This window comes from Pseudomassariella vexata, assembly GCF_002105095.1.
Source record: "Pseudomassariella vexata strain CBS 129021 chromosome Unknown BCR38scaffold_1, whole genome shotgun sequence".
Lineage (NCBI taxonomy): Eukaryota > Fungi > Ascomycota > Sordariomycetes > Amphisphaeriales > Pseudomassariaceae > Pseudomassariella > Pseudomassariella vexata.
Window position 1 is genome coordinate 236,495 of NW_024467956.1, and position 20,443 is coordinate 256,937.

The window sequence follows — 20,443 nt, forward strand, 5'->3', positions numbered from 1 at the left end:
CGGCGCAACGAAGGTGGATTATCTAATCTGGGTGTAATCTCAACGATGACCACGCAATACACACCGAGCTTCGATATGATTTCTACAGGGACAAGACTGAAGAATTCAAGACCGTGTATGTCGAGAAGCCTTATAAGCAGATACCATAGCAGCTCATTCCTGGTTTCAGGGACACGTAAGAGCCAGACTCCAGATATGAGGTGGGTTGTCTGGACATCGCCGGTTCGGCATGTGGCATGCATTCGACCCAGCCTTCGATAGATATACAGGATAAGGATACAACCCTGTAGAGTAGATAGAGTACCAAAAACCTTATAGTCAGGCTGAGAATGAGTAGATCATGGATAAGTCAAGATGAATAGAGATTATCATTAAATAATACGGTTCTCTGGGGTTGAAATATTTGCCAAGGGGATACGACGATGTGAAAGTACTAGACTCTCATTCTGTTAGATCAAGTCATCGGTGTGGTGACCACATTCGTTGCTACCGCTCAGTTCGCTTCTTCTGCCACTCGGAGATGTGACTGAGTTACACCTAGTTTAAGCGCGTATTGTGTGAAGCTGGAGCGGTGGCCAGAGTCACTTGAGTCCCAGATGAAAAGGACTCCTATGAGGTTGAGACGCACCGCTGTATGTCATACATTGGTTTTTTATAGTATGAGCCCATCCTAAAGTTAACCAACCTTCTTTGGTCTTGCTCATCTCAAACTGCATGATCTCTTTCAAACGTTGCTAGGCAAGGCCCGCACGAGTGGGCATTCACATTGGAAATATGTCCTGTGAAGCTGAACTGCGAAAGGCCGATGGCCAATTGGCAAAATTAAGTAGTTTTGGGCTGGGGAACTTAGGTCGACTGGAGACGCGTATGTTCTCTCTTAATCTTGGGCGTTTAGAAGATGGCAGAGGGCAGTGTATCCTGTTCGGTTACCATCGACTTTCGATATAAGACTATATTGAACTATGATTCTCATTGAGCGATTCCTCAGATGCCCGTGGCTCCATTTGCGCCGTAATGTGCCGCTCACGACCTGAACGCGGATCGTGAGCCGGGTAAGGTGCGTGACTCGCGTTGTATCAACCCTTGAACATGCAATCTTACTAACGGCCCGTGCAGTTCCACGGAACACAACGGAACACACAGAACGATTTATAAATAAACGCAACGAACTGAGGGTCCGAGTTGTCCGCGTGGCATCACCAGGATGGCAATACTATCCAACCAATCCTGGTGCAAAACTCGGCCGGAGCAGCCACTCAGCCATTATGCACACCTGGGGCCCCGGTTACCTTGGCACTGGTGTGGAGTATATCTTGCTTTCTATAGGGGGTCCACGCTCACCCTGAGATATAAACAGTTTAAAGGTAAAAGCAGTTTAACAGTCCCGACGTCACGGGCCGTCCCTTTTTCTGAGTTCCTCACCTCTCGGGCCTGCATTCGTTACTGCCTCTTATCGCTGCCATGGTTTCCGCGCGGCACTCAGTCGCGTTGGCGAGTCTCCTCATCTGCGCTCATGCACAACCCTCCGTGCATCTTGACAATGGGTTGAGCGTCCAGGGCCAACTGTCCTCCATCGCGCCCACCGTGGCCGAGTTCCTGGGCATTCCCTACGCACAGCCGCCTGTTGGCGACTTGCGATGGGCGCCTCCCCAGGCGCTTGCTTCGAACAGCACCAAGTTCGCCAACGCAACCGTCATGCCCAAGTCGTGCTGGCAGAACATTACCATGGAGCCCGACATGGTGACGTACGATGTGCCCGAATTCAGCATCGGGTCCGCGGGCATGAGCGAGGACTGCTTGACGACTAGTATTTGGACGCCGGTTGAAGCGTTGGAGACGGCAGAGAATGAGGCTGGGTTGCCGGTGCTGATCTGGTTCTTTGGTGGAGGGTTCACCACGGGCGGTGTGGATGTGCCGTATCAAATGCCGGCGCAATGGGTGGAGCGGTCGCAGTCGCATATTGTGGTCTCGTTCAAGTATGTGCTTGGATGCTATCCCTCGACCTCTGGGCTTGTTGTTGATTGTGCTACAGCTACCGCATCAACCTCTTTGGGTTTCCCAACTCGGCCGCTTTGACGGAGCAGAACCTGGGTCTTATGGATCAGAGACTTGCGTATGTGTTTTCCCATCCAAGGCTGTCAGGTGCTGTTATGCTCACTTATCTGTCGGCAGCGTCGAATGGGTCCAAGAAAACATCGCCAAATTCGGCGGAGACCCAGACAAGATGGCCATCTGGGGACACTCGGCCGGCTCAATCGCAGTAGACTACTACAACTTCGCCTACCCTGAGGATCCCATAGTGAAGGGGTTGATCATGGACTCGGGAACTGCCCACCTCGACCAGCTGATGAGCTTGGATACCGCCCAGTCCAGTTTCTCTCTAGTTGCGGCCAATGTCGGCTGCGGTAACACGACCGACGCCGTGGCTGAGCTGGCATGCATGCGCAAAGTGCCGGCCGAGACCCTCGAGAGTTTTATTGTAAACTACCATTTCTCGGGAGCCACCCCATCACTTTCATTCTCGGTCATTGCAGACGAGAAACTCGTTTTCAGCAATTACACTGAGAGGGCCGAGGCTGGAGCCATGAGCGATTTGGTGAGTTGGCAGATGAATGACCCCTGATGGCACCAAAATATTTGCATTCTAACATAGGCAGCCTGCCATCATCGGCTTCAACGCCAGAGAGGGTGTTTTCCTGGCCACCTACAATACGTCCGGCCTCGACGAAGCCACCGTCGCGAGCCTCTCGTACTCATACTTTTGGTGCCCTAGTACCAAGACAACCCTGTATGTCACCCTTTTCTTCCCTTATTTCTACTTGCCCATTCCGTTGCCCGGAAACTAACAATACCACCAGTGAACGTGTGGCCGCGAACCGCACAACCCACCGCTTCTTCTACAACGGCAACTTCACCAACGTGTCGCCCCGATTTTTTGAGGGCGCCTATCACGGCAGCGAACTTCCCATGCTCTTTGGCACGCACGCAAACTTCCGCGGTAACTCGACACCGTTCCAGTATGAGGTCAGCCATACCATGCAAGACGCCTACCTGGCGTTCATCAGCGATCCCGTTTCGGGACTTGATGGTGTCGGGTGGCCGGCATATGAGGCGGCAGGAGGTGCTGTGCGTGCTTATGGTGAGAATGGAACGGCGGCTACTGTTCGCTCGTTGGTGGATATTGAGGATGAGTGTGGCGCGTTGGGATTGTTGTAGTGGATCACCGGCGATGTCTTAGGTATTCATACGTACTGTGATAAGCTGCAGTAGAGTCAATTGGATCGCTGATACAAGTACTTAACGATGTGCACTATGGTCTTTTTTATCGGTGTCTTTGTTCGGTGTGGGAGTTATTGTGAGCTGTTGATACCCTGTGGCAGTATGATAGAAGTCTACTGCTGCACACTCGAGTACCAGAAGGAGTGTGTACTGGTCACCCCTCTTACCAGCGGATTGCTGGGTTATCTAGGTAATATTGTGTCTACAACTTAGGGTTGTATTCTATACAGAAAGTCATTTCCTAACTCAATCTTTTGGCCTCTAGATTCCAGAAGACTACCGGTACGCGGTTAATAGCACAGGAGGTAACTAGTGTAATGAATGGAACTAAATGTCTTCGGTTTGACTAACTATTAACTGTGTGGTTTCGCGTCCCCCACTTTTCAACGACAATACAAGGAGTAGTGCAGTTGTGGGCTTGTCATTGTATGTAGGGATATAGACACCATATCGGCATCGCGATATCTTCTACCACAACTAGACGGAAGAGAATAATGCTTTCATGATCTCCAAGGAGGATTGTAAGACAAACAGGGCCAGTAAAGTTTATGGTGTTGGGGTGCTGGGAGGCCGAAATATCCCGCCCTCCTTGACTTGTTGTTTCATGCCGTCGGCCTTGGTAATTCCCCTCCCTTGGCATAGTCGCACCTTGATTAACTTCCCCTGATACGAAAATACTTTTTACTCACCGCCGTCGACCCGGATTGCAATACCACACACAATCCACTAGGCTGTAACGAGTCGAATACCAAGAGCATCACACGCCTCCACTTGGCTGACCGGGAGACATTGATGTGTATTCTTTCATAAATCACATTTGGGACTTAGACATAGTCCTAACCTGTTTTCGGTGAAGCACCCTCGGTAAGTTTTGAGCTTCTCCTTAAACTCACAAGATCGAGACAATCTCCGTCGGGATCTCACTCTCAATTCACCCGGAAATCCTCAACAATTATTCTTTACGGGAAAACATTCAAAGGTTTCCGATTTCCCCATTTGTCCTTTGGTAGAAGTATTTCATAATTTTCATTTTTGGGTTCTTCCCACCATTCAGCCTTCGCACGCAACCATCTCAATGCAACCCTACTTGTGCTTCTTGCCTTCACCTCTATGGAGTGAACACGGCAACGCCCACTTTTGGCGAAGACTGTGGATCTCGTAAGAGCAAATATAGCAAGACCTTGAGCTCCTTGACGGGTTCATGCAATACTATCGTCACTGGCTACACTTACGGCACCCAACTGACCACCACGGTTGTGTTTATGCTCTCTGCACCGACTCATACATCTGGTTTCTTACCTTTGCCCCCTCGTCAACTGTACCCACTGGTAGCACGGCATCGCAGCCGAGTGACTTGAGAAATACTCATGGCGCACTTACTACTACAGCGTCTTCATCTTCAACTTTATTACAGCCTGCGACGTCAATTAGTAGTAAATAAAAAACACTCTCGCTAGTGCTAGTATCTTTGATCTCCAGCACCAGGAACCCCGAATCCGCCGTCGTGAATTTAGTGATTCCATCTTTGTCGCTTTTTTCGGATACTGCCAGAGAGGCTACCATCACTATGTCTACTTTTGGCACTTTCACTATTTCTGGCACTCTAGGCGGCGAGGTTACGGTGACACTCTCTCTACCTTCCACAAAGGGTGCAAATATACCCACGATAGCTTCGACTTTAATGAGAATGGCACGAAGAATAAACAGGGCGATGACTGAGTGGCACTCTTAATCAACCCTGGGTTATTTGATGCAGCGACCGATGAGGCCCAAGATATCACCTTAGCTCGAAATACTTGGGACAAGGCGGTTTTGGCATCGACGGTGTGTACGTGGCTTCTTTTCTTAGGCCAATGGTCGTTGCACTCATCGCTAATATGTTATAGTTGGCGGCCTCAAAAGGAAGCAGTTCGCACAACCTGAAGAATATGAACAGCCGAGCCACATGTTGACCGGCAAGCTATAAAAGTTCCGAGAGTTCAGCGTCCCCCAGGTCAATTGTGCTGGCAAAACCGGATACTTTGATCACAAGGCAACACAAACCATTTTGTACCTGGGCGAGGGTCTCGACCAAGCACTCGGAAAACCGGACAACAGCATGGTAATTGTTGACGGCATTTTTGCACCGGTTATGTACGACGCCTTCACTACCCCTGAAGGCATTCCAGACCAAAATGACCTGACGGGCTCGATCACTGTGGTAAGTCAAACCCCTTTTCCTATGCCAGTATTAGCAACGATATTTCAAGCACGACCAATTGCTGTGATTGATTAACGTCATTCACTAGGCTGTTTTATCAAACTGCTGAACTCAGCCTTAGCCAAGAATCTGACTAATTCAGCTTGTCAGCAGGCTCAAGCATAAGGACGACTTGTATTCCTATGGGTCCGGAGGCAATGATATCAAGTACCACGGTACATCATTCGCCACCCCAAAAACAGTAAATTCCCCATTATTTCTTAATTCCATATCCGAGCCTCAAAGTCAAGGAATAATACCAGAAACAGGCCAGCCTACTCGCTTCCTTCATCGTTGAAGACCCTGACTATAATCCTATAGAGGGCCAGGATTTCTGCCAGGAGTTCTGAAATTTCTTACTGGGGTTGTGCTGCTACGTCTAGTGGATAACTCTATGTCTCTTGATGATCATCCTTGTCCATTCACTACTTGGCTAGTCGAATCTAGGCTGACCGTGTAAATTCATATTTTGTGGATAATACAGGAAAGAGCTACATTGGTGACGATGATAGGACTGACTCTCAGGAATCTGTAGCCACGGAAGGGATATCTATGGGCAGTTGGCTCAACCGCAACGCATTTGTTTTATAGAGTTTATATACGCGGTAACAAGTGGTGAACACATGGCCGCGTTGTATCTAAAGACTGCAAAACAAAGGAAAGAGAAAGAAGAAAATAGGAAAAACAAACCCCCATTGTTACGGAATATCAGTATGATAAGTGTAGTTTCTCAATATGTAAATATTCTAGGGATCAACGTCCCTGAATATGGCTTATATACGCAGCCCATACTACCACATCCATAAACTCAAACAGTCCCACACAAAACATACCCACCATGAGAAGTCTTGGATCCTCACCTTAAATTACATATCTTGACGGCCAGTATAACGGCAAGACCAATGCCAGTATCCTCGAGCTCAGACACTAAGGGAGCAACCTTAACTCCGAACTACCCCGAGGAATGTCTCTGCCCACCCAGATTACGCCCCCAAAAGATGCGCACATGAAGATGGTAAATCTGATGCCCCTGAATTCTTCGCAAATCCCGATGATGCCATCAAACTGCGAGAAGAGTTCTCCCAGCTGCGAATCAATATCCATATGAAATTCAACCGTTCCTAAGATCCAGCGCGGCATCAGAAGCCGCATCCCTAGATCTTGAGGCCAAGATGCAGGGGTTAACAGGCGCACAGGGGGTGAAAGCGGGGGCGCACATACAACTCGATGATAAACTGAAAAAGGTTTGTTCAGTGTTACTGAGTCGCCACGAATGAGAGAATAACTCATTGGATCCTCTCAGGAATGATCTGAACATTGTACCAAAGCTAACCCCTGAGCATTTGGTAAGTGGCATTTGAAAATCGGCAGTCGAGGCTGTCTGAGATGGGCAGGATTGCAGAGGCTTGCCAGTTCATGAGAATTAGTGGAACAAGCTAGGCTACGATGTCCATTCAATTCGAAGATAGCAAAATGATACAAACGACCCGCGTGTATGAATAAGGCTACTAGTACTCTATAAAACTGCTCTAGTTGATGTAATTTCTTGTGACTCTAGTCTAACTAAAACCCTATACTATGCAAAATTATTCATGCCAGTCCTATACTTATGTACTCGTGTTTACCTTCCTCACACCACGACCACCAAACCCCCAACCAATCTGGTTAGCCATCTTGACTTCTGTGCCGAGGTCATCAGCAAAGGCATAAACCAAGCCCGGGTTCTTCTGGAACGAGCGACCCGACATAACCACATCCAACCCCGCCTGCAGCAGCTCCTCAGCCAGCGTACCACTGGTGATGCCCCCCACGGTCGAGACATGCATCTTATTCCCAACAGCCTTCTTGACAGCCTTGGCAAAGGGTGCCTGGTACGCCTGTCCGCCATTGAGGTTGACAAGCGCCTTCGGATGTGCACCACCCGAACTGACATCGATCAGATCCACCCCTTTTTCTGCTAAGATAGGTGCCAACTTGCACGAGTCGGCCACGGTCCAAGTCTCCGGGAACTCGTTCGCCTCAGCAAACTCGAACCAATCCGTACCGCTAATGCGCACGAATAGCGGCATATCTTCAGGGATAACCTCCCTAACTCGCTCCACGACCTCAATCAAGAGCCTTGTGCGGTTCTCGAAACTATTTCCATATTTATCGATCCGTGTGTTGCTAACAGGAGTCAAGAACTCGTGAAGCAAGTACCCGTGCGCGGAATGAATCTCAATGACATCGAACCCAGCCTGGATCGCCCTCTTCGTCGCGTCCACAAACGCCGTCTTAAGCTGTTTAATCTGCTCCAGCGTCATAGCCTTGGGCGTTGGGTTGTTCTCGCTAAACGCAATCGCAGACGGGCCGTAGACCTCGTCAGGCCAGCCACCCACCTCCTTCACCGCAACGGCATTAGCGTGAAGCCAAGGCGCAACAGTGGTCGCCTTGCGTCCTGCATGCGCAAGCTGGATACCAATCTTCTGGTTCTGGCCGTGAGCAAATTCGGTAATCCGCTTCAAGGGCGCGATTTGGCCGTCTTCCCAGAGACCGAGATCGTGCGGCGTGATGCGGCCTTCGGGTTGGACGGCGGTGGCTTCCATGATTGTCAGCCCCGGGCCGCGCTGTACGATGCCGCCGATGTGGGTTAGGTGCCAGTCGTTGGCGTAGCCGTTTTGTGCTGAATATTGACATAGGGGCGGGACGAATAGGCGGTTTTGAAAGGTGGTGCCGCGGATGGTGAGGGGAGTGAAGAGTTTGGGGATCGATCTGTTTGTGTCTGTGAAGGCGCTGCCTGAGGCGGGCTCCTGGGCTGGGGTGAAGTAGGAGATGCGTTTGGCGGCGACGTTGTCGATTGGTTGCGCCATGTCTGCGATTATGTATGAGTTTGAAATGAGGAACGGATTGGAGGACTGTGCGTTGGATATTCAATGCAGGAGGGGAACAGTTGCACACTGGATGAACTATGAGACTTTAACATCAACGGTGACAATTAGTAAGCTATCACAGAATATGCAGCAGCGGGGAAGAATTATTTCCCGGCTTTACAATCCGATCATGCAAATTCTTTAGTGGGACGTTGTGCTCATAAGAACTTCATGCATCTGTGGAGGCCCTTCATCTACGTAACCGAAATCCACGATATTTTCAACACGTTGCAACTCAATGACTGAAAGCCAGCATTAATATAAACACCTATGATGTAACCTCGATTGATATCGCCAGCGTCAGGCCGCTGATACTGCACTCGTGAGATCATGCTGCTAAATGAAGAACAGGAGCGAGGCTTTCTGGATAAGCTCTTGATGAAGCTGGCACAAGCAACTTGCAGCTGCAGCTGTTTACATGCATGCCATTGCATGATGTGGAATTCATGACCCAAGTCAATCAGCTCCGCAAGCCAGCGCAGCGCCTTGTCGGTGATCTCGTGGTCAGGTCGGTATCAAAGCGTTGTCACTGCCATAAACCACCTTCTTACACATTCGTTATCCCTTTTGATGTACTAATGTGCCCAGATTAAGCACCTATACGTCAATTTTGAACGAAGGAGTCCTTGACTATTGAGCTCGTTCACAAAGGGGAAGCGATCTGAGGAAGTCGCCTAGAACCACTTAAATTCCACGAGAAAATCCCGATCTTTCACTCCGCTCATGGTCTGTTGACTTTGCTAATCTGCTCCGGGCCAGTACACCCTGCCCTCCTCTTCAGAAGGGTAATATTACTGACGCACTCGCCCTGGTATGTAAAGACCTAATCTCTCAATTATGATACATTAAATACACTTGCTGTGATAAAATATGTTCAGCGAGACTAGGTTTGCTTTTGACTGAATTGCTTCGCATGATGGCACGAACACTCGCATCAACATTCTGGGACACCGCTTCATCGATCTGCTCTGTCGACTTTGCCGTCTCAGACTCCATGAGTGTGATTCTAGCAGACCCAATAGGGCAATATTGTGCTGGAAATGTGCCACATGAAATCCGTCTGTGACGTTATGTGGCAGTTGTGCTCGCAAGGAGCGAAACAACTTCCCCATCAGAATGTACCATGGTCTCCCCCATCTTTCAGGCGTCTGGTAAGAACGTCACAAGAGAACAAAGATGAGTCTAGATTCCATGGCCGACTTGCATAGTCTCTCATTTCTTAGCGGGAATCTGTTGGGTGCCTTAGCCTCGCTTTTCACCCTGCCGGTTACATCTGGATATCCGACCTTGGGTAGCTATAATAATTGTTATTGGATTGTGTGGTTCTGCTATTATGAGGTTCGGCCGCCTTGGAAATGCAAATTTGCCTGATCAGCACATATGTACTCACGTAGACAAAGAATCAATGCTGACAGGTTCTGGCATCTGGGGTTTTGTTGACAAGGCACAAATTTGGTAGAGCCATATAATGCAATAGCCGTATCCCAAATGTAACCCACCATCTATACATGCAGATTCCTCACACGATGCCAAGATAGGTCATACTAAATTTATCCACGGGAACCTCGATTCTGCCCATAGGATCGAATCTAGCGCCCCTCGACATCTCTTGGCTGGATGGCTGACATTACAGTCTCACCTCCACACTCGCGGCGATAGCAAAGCAATATTGACACATCGAACGATTCGAGATTGTCCAGATGGTTCTCGAACAAAATATGTAGGAGTCTATTCACTCGGCATCATTTCATCTCCTGTTGTCGACTGTGCTTCGAGGTTTGCGCGATCGCACCTAGAAGGGTATCTTCAAAATTTATTTATCTGATCTTATTCACTATGTTCTCCGGCTGTTGACGGTTGTAGGGCTGCTATTAGTTTGCCCCGTCATGGGTGGCGATTTTTCAGATGCCAAGTACTGTACATATTAGCCTGATATTATCCATTCCCGCGACGTCGCATTCAACCTAGTCTAGCCGATACCTAGCCCATTGATTATTCGTGTAAGAGGCAAAATTGTCTCGCCAAAAGGTTATAAGCTTGACCTGGAGTTGCCAGTCTTTTAGATGGATATTTTTTTTTCACTGTCTCAACCATCTCAAGTTCTCTTGGGATAAATAACTTCTGTTCAAGTTTTGTGCAACTTTTCAACATGTTATTACCGAAGTTCCTTCACGTCGCATTGTTGCTTGGGATTGTTGCCGCCCAATCCAGCAACGAAATTGACGCTGCTATCGAGGCATGGAGATTTCCCGACTGGAGCGCATGGAAGTTCGTGAACTATTGCGCTGGGGAGACCCTCACAAATGGCAAGCAAGTCCTCGAGGGATCTTGCAATAGCATCCGTACGTCCAGTCCACACCTAAGCACCAAGGTTGGCGCATCAACTAATCATCTCGTCCATAGCACACGGCAATATCCCCGCAAAGAAAAACATGATCTCATCCATCCTCCTCAGCCCCAAAGCCGGTGAGCAGTTACCGGCAGAAACCGACTTCATCATCCAGGTCCAGACCCTCAACCTAGCAGCCGGTTCCTTCTCAGATCCGGCGACGGCCTACTACGCCGCGCCGCAGGATCTTAAGGATGGCAAGGTAATTGGGCACACACACTTTACCGTGCAAGATCTAGGAGACAACTTGAACCCTCAACAGCCGCCGGACCCGACTACGTTCAAATTCTTCAAGGGAATCAATGATGAGGGAGATGGGAATGGTCTGTTGCAGGCTACTGTGCCTGGAGGTCTGCCGGCTGGGAACTATAGAGTGTGCACGCTCACGGCTGCTGCGAACCATCAGCCTGTGTTGATGCCCGTTGCCCAACGGGGAAGTTCCGAGTAAGTTTCCTTTCAAGCTTTTATGCATCAGATGTTTCAGGAGATAGGGAGCGCGACTCGCAGAGTACTTTCTCAGGGCTTTGTGACCGGATCGCCTTCTGTCTCGACCCTCTCACAAAACAATTGCTGACCCTGCTGCGGCAGTGATTGCACCAAGTTCACCGTGGTTGCTAATGACAAGATTGATGAGGATAAGGGCGAGTCTTCATCACGTATACGACGGAAGTATATCGCATGAGCTGTGATTGCAGATATATTGGTGGGATAATTCGAGGCACCTGATTAAATGAGGGTGGCTTGCGGAAATCTAAGGGTCATTCAACATAGAAGTAATGCCTTGGGCGCAGTGCCCAACCCCATCGGCAATGCTTATGATCATACAGCGACTGCATGTTGAAGTACATGTAGTCGGCGTTTGCAAGCCTGGATCCGATGGAACACGCACCTAATCACGAACCTGATGGCATGGCTTGAACGCATTACTGCGCCCGCTGCCTGCTACTCGATAATAAGTATCACAGAACTTAGAGGCAGAGAGAGCGGGAGAGAAGAATGTTGTTTCAATTATGAGATGATATTGGGTTAGTGCGATATTTGAGTATAGTAAATTGACATTTCGAGGAGCAACGCCACATATAGTTGACACATCGCAAACCAATGTAGGACAATTGAATTGCAAGTACCAGGGCACCATGGAACCGCACTCACTGCCGACCGCACAAAGGCTGATAGGTGGATGTAGCCGTCGTGTAACTGCTGATTTCCGATAATTCACCGAGCGAGGGTAAAATTTCTGAGCTGTGGATTCCGGCCCACGAGGTACGGACAAATCTTACAATATAGTGCCTAAATTGCAGTAATTTCATCAACAACCAATGAATAGCATTCTGCTTGCTTCATGACTAGGTCCGTTGGCCCAATGGCAAGGCGTCTGACTACGAATCAGGAGATTGCGGGTTCGATCCCCGTGCGGACCTGTTTTTTGGTGTTTTCCGATAGATTTATCATCATCTTCGTTCTGCTATGTTATGTTTTTAGTCGCTTGTTTTCGTGTACATCTCTGGGAAAATACATCCCGAATCTCATGCTATGTTTTGGGGATGTTTACTATACTAAGCAAAGACAAACGGACATGAAGCCGCGGAACCACGTAGCTTAACATACTCGTCCTCTGCTTGCACTTGATTTTTCACTGGCTCTCTGGATATCTTCTCAAACCCCACAGGACCCAGCTCTTCTGGCAAATACCCCCGACTCTCAAAGTCCTTCCTTGGACTTAACCTGCCCCCTGATCTCATCCACAACGACAATCTGTTATACCGCGTATCTGCAACATACCATGGCTCAAACCCCACGAATTCCGGACTGCGATATAACCTCCTATCAAGCCCTGGCTTAGCCAGCGGATCCATCATTTTCATGCGAGGCAGGAACAGATGTCGTATAGACCACTTCCGCACCGTGAAGAAGCCAGACGTCAGAAATACCGCCCAAGCCGGCGGGTCCGGATACCCCAGTGCCTCTCTCACATTTTTCTCCTCAATGAACGACACAAAGATCGCCCGCATAAACCTATGCATGAATCTGGGCGTACTCCGCAAGAATAAATCAACCGTCGCATCCGTCACTATGCGATTCGACTCGATGTAATACATGTGCTTCCTCTCATATTCGACCTTCCATATCTTCAGCTCTTCCAACGTCTCAGGAATGGCACCGCCGAACCCCATCCGCTTACCAAGTTCGCGCCAGTACACCAAACGCGCTACCTGCTCCAATCTCGTCAAGGGTCTCCACCCATGCCTCTCGATCCACGCCATCGGCTCCAGCACAAACAACGCTAAAGTGTGCACATAATCCCCCTCAATGATCTCGTACCTCCCATGCAACCAATTCAACTTCGCCATGGCCAATCTCCCGCGCTTGGAATCAATATCCCCCGCCAGCAGCTCTACGAGAAAGACGGCCGTGTCTTCGGCGCGTTTACCAACTTTGTTCGGGTCAGCCAGCTGCCTTGTCTTGATCAGGAGGGGCGTGCCCGTGGCCATTCCATAAGATTTCACCAGGGCCCATTGCGTGCCGAAGACGGAGAGGAAGGGCTCGTCGTAGAGCATGGAGAGGTGCATGATTTCGCGGGCTTGGGGGTAGGTTAGTTTGTAGGGGTTTGTGAGGTACGGGGTGTATTTGCGCTCAAGTTGTTGCAGAGCGCGGAAACGGAGTTGCTGGACGAGCGTCAGGTATGAGATAGCGAGGGCGGCGAGAATAAGGTGCCATGGAAGCAACGCTAGGGTTGCGGCCAAGGGGGTTTCAGGCGCTTGCGATGCATTCGAATTATTCGCCATCCAGCTTTTCATTATGGAGATTTTCAACTTCGCGATTGAAATTGAAGAGAATAGAAATGAGTGGGTGGGATGTAAAGTTTTAACGGAGGTAAGACTACCCCTACTAACGTATAGGATTCTGGGGTAAACGCCTCGGCTCAACTCCAAACATGCACGCGGGGGAAGAGGCATCCCATCCTTCCGGCACTTGTATCAGCCAACACGCTGTCACATGCAAGCCAAGTATATCATCGCCAACGTTGCATTTTACAAAAGCAACGTAGTTGAACGCAGTCGAATGCTGACATAATTCGTCTATCGCGCTAGGTGCGATGATAGCGTGTTAGATATACATACCGATTGCACAAGGACGAGGCAGAGAAACTAGCCGATCTGCTAGATAAGATGATAGTTAGCGACCCCAGGGAATGAACTGGAATTGAAGGCGTTATTAGACATCCTTGGTTTGGGGATAGGGTCAGATGTGCGGATGGAGTATTACTGGAGCGCCCCTTTCTAACTAATGAAGTTCGATTATCGGGCCCTAGGTGAAGTTCATGTGAACTCTCGACGGTAGCAAGCCAAGAAAAGTGCAGATAATACTACAAAGAAAAGATATATTGTATTGAAATCATTAAGAATGTCAGTGGCACCAAGTTAGGAAATGAACATAATTTGGAAGCTTATATTTGCCCCCTTCAGCACTTCAGCGGAAGTTATATGTATGATTACTGACGTTTCTGGTCATTATCTAGCCTATATACGGGAGACCAGAGTCTAGATAGCTCTACAAAGCTCCTTGTTTGTATATGCCAGCTAGACGTAAGTGTTCCTGAGGACCATAGATCGCTTCTCCTAGCGCACGCTAGTTACTTTGCAATCTCTCTGTTACGTATCCATCTTACTCCAGCCTTGAATTAACCATGCTCTATTGCAATTCTTCAGCATCGGCTGCCGATCTCAAAAATGCAGTACAGATAAGTGAGGTCAACCGAATGCCGGTATTGTATTGAAATGGTCTGCTCAATGATGGACTGTAATTCATTCGCCACACTTGGTTCTCGGAGGATATCCTGGAACAAACTAGTAAGTGATTATTTCTCATACTAAGAAGTATGCATGCAGCCATATGAGATCCACGGGTCTCGCAAAATTTTGTGCGCCTCTGTGCACCAAATCCTTAACTATCTCAACAAGTGCTCCGCAGGACTTTGATTCAACGAATACCACTCCCATTACACCTCTCTAACGAAGTTGATTCAGGGAGATTCCTGGTGTCTTGGTGGTATATAATTTAGATCCATACTAAGAGCAAGGACTCCGTAGATTAACTTAACATTACGTATAGCAACTTCCAATCCGTTCCTATCTCAAGTCAGAAGACAGGGCTCACCAATAGCAATATAGGTTCCCTTAAAGGTGTATTAAAAAAAGGTCTTTAGACCTTGTGTCCGCCTCGGACGGGATTTAGATTATCGTAAAGTGATGTGACCCAGCCAAAGGTGTAAGGGAAAGGAGATTGGGGCCACGCACCTAAGGGATTGCTACATCATAGTGGCTTCACGACCATGATAGTCAAGCCTACCTAAGTGACAAAATGACATGTGGTTCCTTCAGTCGCTGATGGTGAGCTTTTGAGTGATCCCAGCTCATAGCTGATCCCTTGATAATTATGAGAATTGCGCGACACAGTAATAGGTTCTAGTTAAAGTCTTTGCCGGCTCGGACACGAAGTATATCCAGCCTTGAGGAGTTCCGTGGAGGAAATGGACCTCTTAGTTGTGCATGGGTTCGGCAGTGGACCCCAGCCCCCTCCCCTCAACGTCATCAGGTCTCGGTATCGGTTCTGAAACCTCGGCTACCACGACTTGAACAAGGTCTATAGTTTCTCCTGCGGTATCAGATAAGGTTTGGCTCTGATAGCGTAATCATCAGGCTCATGAAACAATGGCAGCGCCACAACGAGCAAAGACCTCATTATTTGAGCCGCATACCTTCAGTGCAAGTGGTTGAAGCCCGATAGTACATGCTCAGATTATTGGTTTACATCAAATGGATGTAATTTAAGACGAGCTCGAAACTGACCGTAGGGTTTAGTTTCTCAAGTCTCGTAAGAAATCCCCGGCTACTAGATAAGCTCATGGCTAGACACCCTGAGTGCGTTCAAAAATAGCTGGAACTAGATTATGAGAACGAGCATCGTTGCGTGCCGCTTCCTGGAATTTGGATCTCAATCCAGCTTGAAAAGTTGGTCGAACGGCTGTCAAAGACCCAACCCAGAGTTTTGTTATGGGCATTCTCAAAGTCATCCTCCCGGACCTTGATTCAGTCGAACAACAGGCTCCTGAGCACACGATGCTGCCTTTTCATGATGGTCGTTCGCTCAAAGCATGAGTGGAGAATGGTACTTAAGTCCATGAAAGTCCTAATAAGCCGATAATGATTTATTTTCCTGGTTGGAGTGTGGCCTCCGATGGCATCGATGACTTCTCATGTCATGATATTTGCGCTTTCCACTGAGCCGTGTGCGTAAAGCTTCGCTGCGACTTGATTGAGTTAGTCCAACTCATACATGATAGCGGAGTTCTGACGGCTGCGCTAGTCTTGGGAAACTGAATCATGGGAAAGCTAGGGTGGTGTAGTCAGACTCAATGGTTCGGTTCTTTCCAGCCATTTTGTCAACCGCCTTCCGAGAGACACGAGTCGAGCCATCACGTATATCACCTCTTTCCGGCAGCTCCGGAGACTTGGATAGCGTCGATCGTCCTCGACCGCGTTGTCTTCTTGATTTGTAATTTGCCAAGTTGCGCCAGTACGGTAGCAGCGAAGGCGTTATATTCTATCGATATTTCTAGTATCTGGTCACGTCTCTCGCACTCTTTTCACAATACATCGGTAAAAATGCTTCGAGCAGGTCTCCCAATATCTTTAGCAAGCAATTTCATCCGATGGACACCCCCTGTGTCACAACTGGCTGAATGGTATGCTTCGCGAGCCGCCGTCAATATCTCGTGACCAAAAAGAAGGGACTTGAGCGACGCTGACTAGAAGCACGAGGAGAGCACAGGTCTAAACTAGTAAGTTACAAAACACCCTATTTAGGTTAGGTTTAACTGCCTGTGTATCCTGGTCGATCTGACCTCACAGGACTCAAGTCACGAATATCAGGATTGATTTCGTGCCAAGTCAGTTGTGTGGTTCAGATCTCTTTTGATGGTGTTCTTTCTAGAAAGCTCAGCTATTTCCGAAGCTACGAAATGTTGCTTAAGAGCAACGATGTAGCCAATCAGATCCTCTGATTTGGATCCACATGCCTGTCAAACAATGGCCTGCATAAACAAACTGCACAACGCGCGAAATGCGCTGCTTAAATTCGACTAGGTGAAGCTTCAGCTAAAACAAGATTTATTATGTGGTAGTTCAGAAATTGGAGGTTGCAGTTGAAGGGGCTCTGTTGATACAATTTTGCTTGCAAAAAGGGGTCAAGCTACATGTTGCAAAAGGTGCAATAATGAGAGGAAAAAATGAGCATCATGCTAAAAGCAAATAGCATATAACTATTACCGCAACCTCCGTATACAGAATCTTGAGTCTTTCGCAAATTCAATACTGATGTAAGTTTCGACATAAATAATAAATAAATAAAGCTCCCAGGCTGTTGGTTGTGTGGGGGTGGGGAAGGGAGGGGCTGAAGGAATATGAGTAGCCTGTTAACTTTTGGGCTCTAGACGGTGAAGTTTGCCTTGGTAGGCCCTGAAGACCGGGGTTAGTATGATGTGCGTGACGCCAACTTGCATATTACCTAAGTGAATCGTTAAACGTATGCGGACGATGAGTTATGCGGGGAAAGCTTGGTGCTGCCAGTCGCTAAGCCCACTGCGACGCTGCCAATTGAGGGAAAATCATATCAACGTTGATTGGCTGACAATCTGGAAAATATCGGTCTTGTCTGTCGCCGATCTGCAACCATGACGGTGTTCACCCCCCCAATGCCCTGGAAATCTCTCTCATACTAGCAAGAGACACAATCACCGAAATCACACGATGATGAATCCATGGTCCACTGAATCCAGGCCCAACATCTGCAGTCATATTTAGCATTGGACCACGGGGACAATGGTGCTGAACAAAAGACGAAAGTGCCGGCCGTTTACCATCAACTCCCAGCGGACGCCATAATCACGATGCCTTCTTTTCGCATTGCCTCCCTGGCAAGCTCAGGCCTCGCAAGAAGCTTCACAACGACGGCCCGACGCCTCGAAATTCGCGATGTTTCGGAGCTTCCAAACCGAATAGTTCCCAACTACAAGAACAGCCCGACTTCGTCCCTGCTCTCGCTCGAGTGGCCGTCGCCGCCGCGAAACGTCCTGATCGTACCGAAGCTCTATGCGCCGCTGGTCATCTCGTCGGCCGTCGAGTTTGCGAAGCACATCCACAGCGAGTACCCGAACCTGCATTTGATTTTCGAGCAGCGCATCGCGTCGACAATCCACGATTCTCTTCCCTTCCCCATCTACAGCTCCGACCCGACACATTTCCCGACTAAGATAGATCTAGTCGCAACGCTGGGTGGGGATGGAACCATACTGCGGGCCGCCAGTCTCTTCAGCCTCCACGCGTCGGTGCCGCCTATCCTGAGTTTCAGTATGGGCACTCTGGGCTTCCTGGGCGAGTGGAAGTTTGAGGAATACAAGCGCGCGTGGCGGGAGGTCTACATGAGCGGGAGCCGAGTCGGTGTGAGCGACCTGCAAGGCCCACATACACAAGCTGCGACCAACGGCTGGAATGACGGCGGCAATGACGCTGTAGGAACCAGGGAGGGCTGGGCGACTATTCGCGGAAAAAACATGGGTACCACGCGAGCGAGCAAGATCCTGCTTCGGCACCGGCTGAAGGTGGGCGTCTACGATGAGAATGGCGCAAACATCAATGCGCATTTGATGCCAACGTCGACTGCGGCTTTGACCCAACCACTGCATCCCGTACCACCCGAAATCAAAGAGCTTTCCAACACCGGCGAGCCTGTGGTTCCAGACTTGCATGCGATCAACGAGCTTGTCATCCATCGTGGTCCCAACCCGCATCTGGCCATTGTGGATGTCTACGTCGGAAACAGATTCTTGACTGAAGCAGTTGCTGATGGAATCTTGATCTCTACGCCTACGGGAAGCACCGCTTATTCGCTCAGTGCTGGCGGGACTATCATCCACCCCCTCACGAAGACGATGCTGCTTACCCCTATCTGCGCACGAACCCTGTCATTCCGGCACTTGTGTCTGCCGCTCAATAAGAAAGTTGTTCTCAAGGTCAGCAAGAAGAACCGCGGCCGCGAGCTGGAGGTAAGCATTGACGGAAAGCGGCGAGCAGGTGTCACGATTGGCATGGAGATTCGTGTCACGGGCGAAGTCGTTGGCCAGGTTGGAGACGACGACACTTGGACGGGCGGCGTGCCTTGTGTTATCAGATCCAGCGGCCAAGGAGATGAGGGCGACGACGACGACGGATGGGTCGGTGGACTGAATGAGAGGTTGAAGTTCAATTATCCAGTTGGTTGAGCGTCTGACCAGAGGACGAATTGATTCGGACCGAGAATTTCAAGACTGAGTCGATTTCTATATCAGCATTGCTCATGGCCGCGGCTGCTGGGACTCGGCTGGCAGGCATTGGACGCTTGCGGTGGTCCTCGGATGGTGTGTGCATATTTTACGATCTGGGACGGATATGGGACAGTATTCGGGAAAGTCTGTGCATTGCAGTGGGGTTTAGGAAAGTGCACCTTGGTCAAGCCAAAGTCGCGTCATTGTGCGTCGGCCGAGAAGTCATTGCGAATGGACCCAAGATGTACACAAACTGTACCGCAGGTAATGTACAAGCTGACTTGGTATTGGAGTGTAGTGGAGCCATTGCTTTTCATGCTCTTGCTGGGTAGCATCAAAGACACCTTCACTTTGCCAGTGCTTCCATCGCTCGTCCCATTTTTATGGCATATTTTGCTTCTGCCTCAGTCAGCCCCGGACTCTGATGAATGGGATGCCTTCCTGTTTGAAAAAGCGTGGCTGTCTATCGGTCGCATGGACCGCTTCTAGGCGATGGCTTACTGCAAGCACGAAAGAATGCCCCGGTGTCACTCGCCTGGCAGCGACCAAAAGCTGACAGCCTACCATGGCAACAGCAAATCGACGCCAGCCTTACGACACCTGGGCATCGACGGTGATGAGTCCATAGCTGCAGATGCCAAATCACAAGCCGGCCGCAGCCTCGGCGTGATTCTGTCTCGGGACAACTGCCATCACTGTGATCGCTGTTGCTCAAGAAACGCCTTGCGAATTTGATTGAAACGTTGCTAGTAACGTAAGTCGTGATTTCCTGACTTGATTCTCGCCATGCAGAAGGCAGGATCTAATGCCCCCTCCAGACCTCGGGCGGGACTGCCAACCAGAGTACTACAACGAGTATTTTAAGTAGATTCAGGCCGTCCACAGATAGGCTGCTACTTCAACTGTCTGCCACTACATCTACCACTTGCATCCGTCCTTTGCAGCCTCGCCTCTGGACTTCAACGCTTCAGCATCCCGCATTTCTTCTGGTTTTTGGACCTGCATAGTTTTGGACTTGAACATACTTCGCACCAATTATCGCAGCATTTCTCGACTTCTTGGCCACCTGCAACTGGATACATAGGTTTGCACAGCCAAAGAAGAATCCCACGTTCTGAGACGCCCGCTACGTCGCAGAGTCACGAGGTTGAGCCTGGGCGGTCCCTCGGGCCAGATCCCGCGAAGCTTGCACCACGAGCAGGGTTCGAGGTCACCTCTGAGCATTCGTACTGGAGTTTTTATTCTGATGTTGAAGCAGACCAGTC

At 49.3% G+C, this 20,443-nt stretch overlaps 5 protein-coding genes and 1 non-coding gene across 6 annotated transcripts; 4 read left to right on the forward strand and 2 right to left on the reverse strand.

Annotated features, from left to right (window-relative positions):
• Window positions 1-1,461: 1,461 nt before the first annotated feature.
• BCR38DRAFT_491626 (carboxylesterase) lies at window positions 1,462-3,216 on the forward strand (the record flags this gene model as incomplete). The annotated part of the gene is made up of 5 exons (XM_040864679.1): window positions 1,462-1,976; window positions 2,033-2,113; window positions 2,173-2,596; window positions 2,658-2,788; window positions 2,859-3,216. 5 exons carry the CDS (start codon window positions 1,462-1,464, stop codon window positions 3,214-3,216), a joined length of 1,509 nt encoding a protein of 502 aa, XP_040720531.1.
• Window positions 3,217-7,001: 3,785 nt separating this feature from the next.
• Window positions 7,002-8,493, reverse strand: BCR38DRAFT_415531 (uncharacterized protein). Its single transcript, XM_040859027.1, has one exon. The coding sequence runs from the start codon at window positions 8,365-8,367 to the stop codon at window positions 7,126-7,128; it is 1,242 nt and encodes a 413-aa protein (XP_040720532.1). The 5' UTR covers window positions 8,368-8,493; the 3' UTR covers window positions 7,002-7,125.
• A 1,881-nt stretch (window positions 8,494-10,374) lies between these two features.
• Window positions 10,375-11,924, forward strand: BCR38DRAFT_381082 (uncharacterized protein). Its single transcript, XM_040857408.1, has 3 exons — window positions 10,375-10,769; window positions 10,831-11,260; window positions 11,405-11,924. The coding sequence occupies exons 1-3, from the start codon at window positions 10,577-10,579 to the stop codon at window positions 11,496-11,498; spliced, it is 717 nt and encodes a 238-aa protein (XP_040720533.1). The 5' UTR covers window positions 10,375-10,576; the 3' UTR covers window positions 11,499-11,924.
• Window positions 11,925-12,165: 241 nt separating this feature from the next.
• On the forward strand, window positions 12,166-12,237 carry BCR38DRAFT_t4. Its single transcript has one exon. It is a non-coding gene; the product is annotated as a tRNA-Arg (tRNA).
• Window positions 12,238-12,281: 44 nt separating this feature from the next.
• Window positions 12,282-14,226, reverse strand: BCR38DRAFT_415538 (uncharacterized protein). Its single transcript, XM_040859028.1, has one exon. It carries the CDS (start codon window positions 13,771-13,773, stop codon window positions 12,373-12,375), a length of 1,401 nt encoding a protein of 466 aa, XP_040720534.1. The 5' UTR covers window positions 13,774-14,226; the 3' UTR covers window positions 12,282-12,372.
• A 3,539-nt stretch (window positions 14,227-17,765) lies between these two features.
• BCR38DRAFT_329378 (ATP-NAD kinase-like domain-containing protein) lies at window positions 17,766-19,136 on the forward strand (the record flags this gene model as incomplete). The annotated part of the gene is made up of 1 exon (XM_040854878.1): window positions 17,766-19,136. The coding sequence occupies one exon, from the start codon at window positions 17,766-17,768 to the stop codon at window positions 19,134-19,136; it is 1,371 nt and encodes a 456-aa protein (XP_040720535.1).
• Between the last annotated feature and the right edge of the window lie 1,307 nt (window positions 19,137-20,443).